Source organism: Nicotiana tomentosiformis, chromosome 5 (assembly GCF_000390325.3).
Source record: "Nicotiana tomentosiformis chromosome 5, ASM39032v3, whole genome shotgun sequence".
NCBI lineage: Eukaryota > Viridiplantae > Streptophyta > Magnoliopsida > Solanales > Solanaceae > Nicotiana > Nicotiana tomentosiformis.
Genome location: NC_090816.1, coordinates 106,031,700 through 106,043,143, shown reverse-complemented (window position 1 = coordinate 106,043,143; position 11,444 = coordinate 106,031,700). Strand labels below are relative to the sequence as shown.

Here is an 11,444-nt window from a genome sequence, read left to right as displayed (position 1 = left end):
CTTTACCTTAATTTTCTTGACAATCATTTTTTTAATATAAAATTTGTATTGTATTATATTTTGAGTACAAGTCAACATATTATTCTTTGTCCGAGCAACTGAAGCAAATGCATGACTCGTGTATTGAAGTTATAATAAAGCATTAGAATATTTTTGTATGACATGATTTTTTTCTTTATTAAGTTGGCGAAATAGATTCATCATTTTCAAGAGTTTGTGGTTTCAAAATTTTAATTTAATAACTCAATCATATAGTTTAATAATATTAATATAATTTTTAAATTTTATATTCATTAATATAGAGTACACGTGCAACGTGATATCCTAAAACTAGTAAACTAAAATGGATGGAGTAATAATTTTACGTACCGATTTTTTTTTTAAAATAAAAAAAATAAAATATATATATATATATATATATATATATATATATATATATATATATATATCTCCGAAAACAAGGCTTAAAGGTCCTTTCAGATTTTAAGTATTTTATACTTTTCTGATAAATTTACTTTTTTATTCCATTTTGACTGCAGGTTTACCCAATTTAAAAACCACAGCAGCTGGTAAAAGTCAAAAGAGAAGAGAAATAAAAAGGTGGATCATGACTTAACACCTAATTCCCTCTCCATAGGATCTCAAGGCACAGTAGGTATAGTAGTAGTAGCAGTAGACTCAGTAGAAAAAATACAGTGAATTTCTATTGCTTATATGCAGTGTTCGAGGAGTTGGCCTTGTATTTTCCTTTGTCTCCATCTCCCATTCTCCATTAACTATTCTGCATAGCCTTTTTGAGATCATAAAAAAGGATCACTTCTCAACGACAAAGACAAAGTAAAATAAGAAGAAGATAAAGAAAAAAGAAAGAAAATGGAGGTTGGGAATGGAAGAAGAATATGCAGAGAGAATAGCCCAGAAAGATCAGAAAGAGGGAAATCACAAAGCAGCAGAAGATCAGTGATAAGACCAAGTTTCAGAAAGGTTCAAGTTGTGTATTACCTCTCAAGAAATGGCCAACTTGAACATCCTCATTACATGGAAGTCACTCATCTTGCTCATCAACAGCTTCGCTTGAAAGGTCACTATATAAATCAAACGTTTATTGTCTTTCTTTTTTTTCACTCTTCTTGATTTATTGGTGTTGTATTTGCTGTGAAATAAATGGAATGGAATGCAAATTTTGCACAGATGTGATTGATAGGCTTACCATCTTGAGAGGTAGAGGCATGCCTTCACTATATTCTTGGTCTTGCAAAAGGTAAATGCCCTTTGTTCATCTCTGCTTCTTGTTTTTCTCCAAGTATCAAATGCTATAAAACTTTTAACACAGCATTGGATGAAATTACCAAATGCGAAAGAGGGAAGAATTATGCATATTTGAAATTTATGCCAAAATGTTAAACTGAGCTCTGTTCAAAGTATAAAAAATGAATAGAACATTAGTGAGATTATCGTTCGTTTATTCTTTTGTGCTTACATTTTTAGCTTGGAATCAAGATAGTAATGTATTTCTAGGGAAAAAATGAGGTGAGTTTATAGAAGTAGTTCGTGCTTAAGTAAATGAAAATTGATAGTAGCTCATAGTTAATTAGCATGATGTAACAAATAAGTAGGCGTTTGGACTAATTTTTGAGAAAAAGAAGTATGTTTAGAGTTAAGTTGAAAAATAGTATTTGAACCTGCATTTTATTTGAAAAAATGTTGCAAATGGGGAAAATATTTCTGAAAATGTGATCAAAACCACTTTTTGATTTTTTAAAAACTTATTTTCGAAAAATTTCCAAACTTGCAAAATTTTATGGACAACATGTTTTTGAAAAAATAATTCTGAAAAAAGAAAGAAATATCTATGGACAAACAGTCCTAGGAGTTGCTCTTATCACCCCCACTAATTATAATATTTGTCAGTTTGTTTACCTGGAAATTTTAACTCTAATATTTACAAAGTAATTTATTAAATACTGATAAAATGGTAACTTTGTAGGAGCTACAAGAATGGGTATGTGTGGAATGACTTGGCTGAAAATGATTTCATCTGCTGCCCATCTGAAGGCGCTGAGTATGTTCTCAAAGGATCTGAAATTATTGAAGGTTCCACAGGTAATTACTCCCCACAACCTTATCTTCAATGAAATTATTTTTACGAAAAAAACATGAATCAAAATTTCACTCCTGATTTATCAATAATCAATTGGACAATTTCAGAATTTCATGTAATTGTTTTACTCTATATTATTGTAGACATGTCCATAAAGTGTTGCTATAATATAAGTAACTAAATTTCATGAAACTCTCTCTTACAATGTCTTAGTTTTTTTTGGTTTTATTCTAAAAACAAATTTGTCGTTCAGAAAAATTTCAGCAACTTCATTTAACAGAGTCCCCACAATTGAGAAACACATGCCAACAAGTTCAAGAGTCAAACTTCCTGCCAAAACGCAAATCAGTAGGTCCAAAACGACATACAGAGGCAGAAATTGTTCAGAACAACGTTCATTACCTAGACGAAAATATTGAAGAAGAATATGAAGAGAAATCAAGTTACACTAGCTCAACTACACCCAATTCCACATGCTCTAGAGGTGTTTGCACTGATGATCAAAACGAGTTAATCCAACCAATTACTCGGAAAAATCCTACCGAGTTAACTCACACCAACTCGTTATCTCCTCCTTCAGCAATATCCTCTTCACTTTCAGACAAGCCTATTAATAATGAAATTACCAACACGTCCAAGCGGTTCGAAGATGGTGATCCAGTTGCCTCCGAGTCACTACTGAGTCGAAACTCGGTCCTCTTTCAACTCATCTCCTGCGGAGGATCAGTGTCGTTTAGAGGAAAGACTGAGCCAACGATTGTGAAGCAAACTCCGCCGTCGCCGCCGTGCACGGTGGTGGTGGCTAGGAAGAGTAGCAGTAGTAGTGCTAGTTTTCATAAAGGGGTGTTGTGTAAAGTGGCGGCGAAGAATTTGGATGTGAATGAGGTTGAAGAGATCAAGTACATGTCGGAGAATCCACGATTTGGGAGTTTGCAGTCGGAGGAGAAGGAATATTTTAGTGGGAGCATTGTTGAATCAATGACGACGGAGGAACGAACAGCTCAAGTTGAACCGCAGTTGAAGAAATCATCTTCCTATAACGAAGAAAGGTATTTTCTAAGTGATCTCCATTTTATTCTTGCAAGTCTTACCATCCATCACAACTTTCTAAATTTAAAAATAATTTTATTTAAAATTTTATTTTATCTTAATTAGAAATTTTGTTAGTAATACAAATATTATGAAATAATTAAAATCACTAGTTTCAAAAAACAATTCCCCATAATAACATAGGAGTATATATTATGGTATATGTAAAGATCACAAATTTTATAAGCCTATATTTTCTTCTTAATTTTCGTACATACATTATTGAATGATGAGTACTATCTACTAAGGGTCTGTTTGGCCTTAAATTTCTTACTTTCTTTGGACACTTTTACCTTTTTTAGGAATCAATGTTACACCATGAAAATTTTAAATCCAACTTAAGTTAAATTCTGGAATTTTTGGAAATTTGAAAAATTACAAAAAGCTAATATCACTCCAAGTCATTTACAAAAATTCAAAAATAACTTTAATTTGTATTCTTTCTTGTCCACTTTAATTAATTTTTTTGTTGTTTTCGCATATATTTATCTTTTAGCATTAATTATTAATGAAATTGGTCATATTAACCTTGATTTATTCATTAGAAATATAACAAATACTCCTACGTTCTTTACTTTAAGGGTATCTTTGAAAAAAATAATTAATTCCTTTTTGATATTTGAAAAAATCAAATATTACAGACCACAAAAAAAAAGTCAATAATCAATTAAAGCGGATCGAAGTGAGTATTCATATCCAAACAACTCCTATTTTTAAATACCATTTTCAACTTGAAAATAAACTTCACTTTTTCCGAAATTTAACGTACTCTTATGTCCAAGCACCCAGTGAATGTAAGGTTATAGAACATTTTACTGACTAGTTTACAAAAACTTTTTACAACAATGCTAAAAACTTTTAAGAAGGTTACTTTTTACAATTCAGTAAAGTTAACAGTAGACAAGCTTCTGAGGCTTTTAATATTTGGGTGACAAAGTGTCTACTTTAATTTGAAGTTAATGTTGGTCAAGTGTATAGCATATAAATTGACGTGACTTTACTTTATAACTGAGCAGGAGCTCAAAGGCAGGACAGAGAGAAATAACAGCAGAAGCAGAAGATATGGAATTGAAGAAGGAAAGGGCTGTAAAAGGAAAATGCATTCCAAGGAAAAAGTCTTCTTCTAAACAGTCCAAAAAATGACCTTTCTTCTAAAAGTCTTCTGTTTAATAGCAGTACTGCTTTTAGACTTTTAGCTACTTCCCCCCCCCCCCCCCCCCCCCCAAATCCTTTTTCTGTAGAGGTGCAAAAAATAGTGAGGTTTCAACTTGGGATTTATTAGACTGTTGTTGAACTCCTGACTTGTGAATCAAACCCCTACGATTTTACTGGTTAACTTTGTATATAAAACCAATTTGTGCACTAACTTCTTTCCACTCAATTAACCATGTTAACAAAATTTTCTTATACCGTATGAAGCCAAATGTCAAGACCCAAATTTACGACGAAAGGATTGTGATGGCACTTAAAATCGATTGTTAGACAAGCTAACACATAACAAAAATAAAAAAACAAAGTTAGATATAAAACAATATAATATCATAATAAAGGGTAAAGCTTAGTAATACATAACGAGTCCAATCAAACATTCGTCTAATAACCTCCTGGAACTAGTATATCACCGAGTACATGAGCTTCTAAGGATTTACTAAATACAACGTCTAAACCAGTATTTTAAAAGGCGTTATCGGGGCGAGCCCCGAGCGAGCCTGTAACGACCTGGCCGGTAGTTTTGATAGTTGTAGCCCTGTTCTCCCATTTACTGCTCATTTTATGCTTAATAGTTGCTATGTGACTTGCCGTTCGGAATGAGTTGAGACACTTAGTCTCAAGGTTGAGAGATTTAGTTGAAAAGGTTGACCGGATGTTGACTTATGTGTAAACGTCTCCCGAATGAAGCTTTGATAGTTCCGTTAGCTCCGTTGGATGATTTTGGACTTAAGAGTGTGTCCGGATAGTGATTTGGAAGTCTGTAGTTGAATTAGACTTGAAATGACGAAAGTTGAAAATTTAGAAGTTTGATCGAGAGTTGACTTTGTGGTTACCAGACTCGGATTTTGGTTCCGGGAGTTGAAGTAGGTCCGTGGTTTCATTTATGACTTGTGTGCAAAATTTGAGGTCAATCGAACTTGATTTGATAGGTTTCGGCATCGAATGTAGAAGTTCGAAGTTCATAAGTTCATTATACTTGAATCAATACGTGATTCGTGGTTTTAGCGTTATTTGATGTGATTTGATGCTTCGAGTGAGTTTGTATGATGTTTTTGTCATGACCCAAAATCTCACATGTCGTGATGACGCCTATCTCAATACTAGGCAAGCCGACAATCTCAATAAAATACCATATCTTTTAAGTTTAAAAATATAATATTTAAATTCAACGGAAGAAATCTCACAATACAGTTATAATCATTCCCAAAATCCGGTGTTACTGAGTACATGAGCATCTAAATGAATATAAAGTCTGACGGATAAAATCACTGTCTGAAATATAGAAGAGTACAATAATTAAACATGAAGGGAATCAAATCTGCGGACGTCAAGCAGCTACCTTGATAGTCTCCAACAGAAATAACTCTGAAATCTAGCAATCGTCGTATCCGGGAGCACCTGGATCTGCACACGAGGTGCAGATTGTAGTATGAGTACAACCAACTCAATAAGTAACAAGACTAACCTCTGGGCTGAAAGTAGTGACGAGCTCCGCAGGTACAATACAATATAAATAGTGGTACAAAAATATAGGCATGCTTTCAAGTTCAACAGTTAAACTCAATACAAGTGAAATAGATCAATACTGCATGATATGAGTAATATGACTTCTCAGTAGAAAGACCTCACGTAAATACTGTTCACAAATCATTCGGTCCCTCGGTACTGTTTATGGCCAATTCAGCCCAGAGATATTATATCCCGTATATATATATATACACATTGACTGGCAGTCAGTCATTCATTACCGTATAAGGCCAATCCAGCCCTGGGGTAATTTATCCTCAAATGTAAATGTTACAGACAAGATCCATGTCGAGGGAATATGCATCACAATATAAATAAGTAAGGCAAGTCCATGCCCTGGGAATTCCATCCCGAATATATAATCATCAACACTCACTAGGGGTGTGTACAGACTCCGGAAGGGCTCATTCAGCCCAAACGCTATATAAAGCCAATATGGCCTATTGCGGCGTGCAGTCCGATCCCATAATAATAATAATAAAGCCTATAAGGCCTGCTGCTGGTGAGCAACCCCGATCCATATAATAATAATATATATAAAGGCAATATGGCCTGCTGCGGCGCGCAACTCGATGCCATAAATATTCTCACAATGGATGAATATGACTGAGTGTAAAATGTACATTTTTCAAATAATTAATTCAATAAAAACACGACCCCATGGGTCCCAAAATATCGGCACGTAGCCTAAACATGATCTTTAATAAGAGCCTCAGCTCAATTTCTTTAACACGGAAAAAATGTTCGGATAATAACAAGATTCTTTAATTTTTACAACTTCACAGAATTTATTCACATCACACTTTCAATGGTGCACATCCACACGCTCATCAACAATCGTGTGTGTCACCTTCAAATAATTTATATAACACCAATTCGAGGATTCGTACCCTCAGAACCAATTTTATAAGTGTTACTTACCTCAAACTATGTAATTTCTCACTCTACTATGCCTTTACCTCGAGAATTGGTCTCCGAAAACCTCGTATCTAGTCACAATTAATTCATTTCAGTCAATCTAAATTATTGGAATTAATTCCATAAGAAAATAATAATTCTCCAATAAAATCCGAAATTTAACTCAAAAATTGTCCGTAGGGCCCACGTCTCGGAACCCGACAAAAATTATAAAATCCGAAAGTCCATTCAACCACGAGTCTACCTATACCAATTTTACCGAAATCCGACCTCAACTCGACCGTCAAATCTTCAAATTAAACCAAGAGGATTTTCTAAATTTTTCAACTTAATTCACCCATTAAATGATGGATTCAAATGCATTATCATGAAAATTAATCAAAATTGGATAAGAATCACTTACCCGAAATACCCACGCAATAATCTTTCCAAAAATCGCCTTCCACCGAGCTCCCAATTTGATTTTGTGATATGAACTCAAAACCCCCGTTTTGAAACTTTTAATTCTGCCCAGAAATGCCTTCATCGCGTTCGCGACCATAGCCTCGCGTCCGCGAAGCACAAAAATGTGCTGCCAAGATTCCTTCTTTGCGTTCGCGACCTCCTCATCGCGTTCGCGATGCCTTCCTACCTCTGCCCTTCACATTCGCGAGACACGATCCTTCTTCGCGAACGTGTGAGACCCTTCGCGTTCGCGAAGAACAATACCAGACACCAGTTCTAGCAGTTGCAAAACTAGGAAAAATGATCTGAAACCATCACGGAACTCACCCGCTCCCCCAACCAAATACACCAACAAGTCCTAAAATATCATACTAACTTAGTCGAGTCTTTAAATCACATCAAACAACGCTAAAATCACGAATCATACCCCAAATCAAGCCTAATGAACTTTGAAATTTTAAATTTCCACAAATGACGCCGGAACTTATCAAATCAAGTCCGATTGACCTCAAATTTTGCACACAAGTGATAAATGATATAACAGACCTATTAAAATTTTCAGAATCGGATTCCGACCCCGATATAAAAAATTCAACCTCCCGGTCAAACTTTTCAAAACTTCGACTTTCGTCATTTCAAGCCTAGTTCCACCACAGACCTCCAAATAATTTTTTGGACACGCTCCTAAGTCCAAACTCACCATACGAAGCTATTGGAATTATTAGAATTCAAATCCGAAGTCGTTTACACATAAATCATTATCCGATTAACTTTTTCAACTTAAGTTTTTAATTATGAGACTAAGTGTCTCATTTCACTCCGAAATCCTTCCTGACCCGAGCCAACTAACCTGGTAAGTCATTAAACAACTGTAAAGTATAACTTGAATAGTAAATGGGGGAATAGGGTTATAATACTCAAAATGACCGGCCGGGTCGTTACAGTTTTAGGACTTGCTAGTATGTTTGGTTGAGGTCCCGGGGGCCTCCAGTGGATTTCAGATGGTTAACGTATCAAATTTTGGACTTGGAGATTTGCTGAAAATTTTTGGTGCACGGATCTGGTTTTCTTATACGCGATTGCGTGGACAGATCCGCAATCGCGTAGGCTTAATTGGGCAGTGGAGGTCTTAGTTTTACGCGTTCGCGAGATAGGGACTGCGATCGTGTAATTATGGGATGCAGTGAATCGCGAATGCATGGCTAAGGTCGCGTTCGCGTGGATCATAGGAGGCACCAGCTGAGGTCACGCATTTGCTCTTCGCGATCGCGTGTAGATGGAAGCGATCGAGTAGGTTGATGAAAGCAGTTCTTCGCGTTCGCGTAAGGATTGACGCGTTCACGTTGGGTTGAATATCTGGTCAGTTGCATTGTGCTTCACGATCGAAAAGCAATTTTTGCGATCGCAATTAAGGATATCTCGGCAGACTTAAATTTTTCAGAAAACGAGGGTTTGAGCCTATTTCACAAATTTTATTTTAGGAGCTCGATTGGAGGCGATTCTTGGAGAGATTTTCAAGGGAGTGATTGGGTTAAGTGTTTCTTACTTAGTTTTGGTTAAATTCCATGTTTATATCTTTGATTTCATTATTTAATTTGTGGTTTGGGTTGAAAAATTGGGAAAAATGGAGAAAAATCCTTAGGTTGAATTTTGGGGATTTGATCGAGATTTTGGTATCAGATTTGAGTAATTTTGATATGGGTGGAATCGTGGTTGAATGGGTGTTTGAATTTTGTCACTTTTATCGGATTCCGAGACGTGGGCCATGTGATTGACTTTTGAGTTGACTTTTTGACTTTTGATTAAGAACTTAACATTTTTATATGGAATTGATTCCTATAGCTTGAGTTGATCGTATCGAATTGTTTGTGGCTAGATTCGAGTCATTCAGAGGCCGTTTCGCGAGGCAAGGGCTTGTTGGAGTAGAGTTTTGCACAGTTTGAGGTAAGTAACACTTCTAAAATTGGTTCTGAGGGTATAAACCCCGAATAATATGTTATGTGATTGGTGTTAAGGTGACACAGATGCTAGGTGACATGCATATAGGCGTGCATCATAAGAATAGTGACTTGGTCAATTCCATGGAACTGTATAGTCGAATAATCTTGTCGTTACCGTATTTTTACCATGTGTTAAAAAAATTGAGCTGCCAATCATGTTAGAAATCCTTCTTAGGCTACATGTTGGTACTGTTGCGACCCACAGAGGTCGTGTTACATATTGAACAATTTCTTAACATACCACTTTATACTCAGTCACAACTATTATTTGCATATCACATCTGAGTCTCTGTTGTCCTTTATTGATACATCATATCATCATTATTCGGGTTGATTATCATGATTCTTATAAGCCCGAGAGACTAGAGAGATTAATGACTGAGTGAGGCTGAGGGTCTATTGTGAGTGATATTCATGGGATCAGGTTGCGCGCCGTAACATGCTTTGTTGATTCATGCCAGGATTTGGCTTATTATAGCGCTTGGGCTAGATCTGCCCCTCCGGAGTCTGCACATCCACAGTTGGCGTAGTTGCTAGCGATTATTTGCATTTGGGCTGGATCTTCCCTGGTTTATTTGCATTTGGGCTGGATCTGCCCTGTTCTGTGTTGAGTTTTATTGCAAAACCTGAAAGCATGTCTAAATTCTTGTACCATTACCTGTAGATTATGAATTTCTGAGATATCACTGTCATATTTTTAGTGGATTTTCCGTACTGTTAATTATGTATATGGGCTGTAATGTTCGAGTCCATCACTACTTTCAGTCCAAAGGCTAGATTTGTTACTTATTGAGTTGGTTATACTCAGGCTACACCCTGCACCTCGTATGTAGATCCAGGTATTTTCGGTCACGGCGATTGCTGATTCACAGAGTTCAGACATTCGGAGACTATCGAGGTAGCTACTTTGACGTCCGCAGGCCTTGAATCTCCTCCCTTATCTTTCAGTTTATTTATTCAATTCTACTTTCCAGACAGTGTACCAGACTATGTCATTATATAGATGCTCATGTACTCAGTGACACCCCGATTTTGGGAAAACTTATGTATTGAGTTAAGATATTCTATCCCGTTTCATGAGATTTTTGTTTATTTAAACTGTTTTAGTATATTTCAAAGTGGAAAGTGTTAGAAATATATGAGTAGCCGGCTTTCCTAGTACCATGATAGGCGCCATCACGATAGGTTGGGTTTTGGGTCGTGATAAGTTGGTATCATAGCCTAGGTTAGGTAGGTCTCACGAGTCATGAGCGGGTTTAGTAGAGTCTTGCGGATCGGTACGAAGACATCTATACTTATCTTCGAGAGGTTGCCGAACCCTTAGGAAACTTGACATTCTTGTACTCTTGTCGTGCGAATTTGTTTATTCTGGGAACTAAACTTATGTTATTCTAATCTCTCACAGATGGTGAGGACACGTGCTACTGGGCCAGACTGACAACCACCAGTACCACAAGCTAGGGCCACGAGAGGCCGGGGTCGCGGTAGGGCTCGCGATAGAGGCAGAGGTGCAACTCGTACAGGAGCTAGAGCAGCACCTGCAAATCCACCATTTGCTCCAGCTCAGGAGCAGGTTACAGATGTGGGTGAGCCAGTGGGGCCAACTTAGGCACTAGCTGTGCCCATTGTGATTTGAGGCCTTCAGGAAGCTTTGGCTTAGATTTTGACTGTGTGCACTAGCCTTGTTCAAGCGGTTTCTATTCAAAACGCGTCAACCACTTCTAAGGCCGGGGGAGGTACTCAGACTCCCGCCGCCCTTACTCCAAAGCAGGTGATAAAGGGATTTCAGACCCCGGGAGTACTACCAGCCCAACTGGTTGCAGTTGCTCAAGCCCAGATGGGTCCCGTTATGACTGATGATGAGTAGATGAGACTAGAGAGATTTGGGAGGCTCCAGCTTCCATCATTAAATGGGGCTGAGTCAGAGGATGCCCAGGACTTCTTGGATAGGTACCATTGAATTCTTCGCACGACGGGTATTCTGGAGACCAGTGAGGTCTTAGTTACTACTTTTTAGTTTATTTGGGCTGCTTTCAGATGGTGGAAGGCCTATGAGAGGCACATGCCAGTCGGTGCAGCACCACTTATATGACATGAGTTCTTCATTCTCTTTTTGGAGAAGTTTGTGCCAAAGACCCGCAAGGAGGAGTTGC

General features: G+C 37.1%; 1 protein-coding gene and 1 long non-coding RNA gene across 2 annotated transcripts; one reads left to right on the top strand and one right to left on the bottom strand.

The window, feature by feature from the left end:
- Nucleotides 1-685: 685 nt before the first annotated feature.
- Nucleotides 686-1,970, bottom strand: LOC117278256 (uncharacterized). Its single transcript, XR_004508595.2, has 3 exons — nucleotides 1,211-1,970; nucleotides 1,003-1,085; nucleotides 686-790 (listed from the first exon to the last, which is right to left on the bottom strand). It is a non-coding gene; the product is annotated as an uncharacterized lncRNA (long non-coding RNA).
- On the top strand, nucleotides 734-4,479 carry LOC104102300 (protein SOSEKI 2). The gene is made up of 5 exons (XM_009609983.4): nucleotides 734-1,081; nucleotides 1,192-1,261; nucleotides 1,988-2,103; nucleotides 2,355-3,150; nucleotides 4,207-4,479. The coding sequence occupies exons 1-5, from the start codon at nucleotides 874-876 to the stop codon at nucleotides 4,331-4,333; spliced, it is 1,317 nt and encodes a 438-aa protein (XP_009608278.1). The 5' UTR covers nucleotides 734-873; the 3' UTR covers nucleotides 4,334-4,479.
- Nucleotides 4,480-11,444: the final 6,965 nt, after the last annotated feature.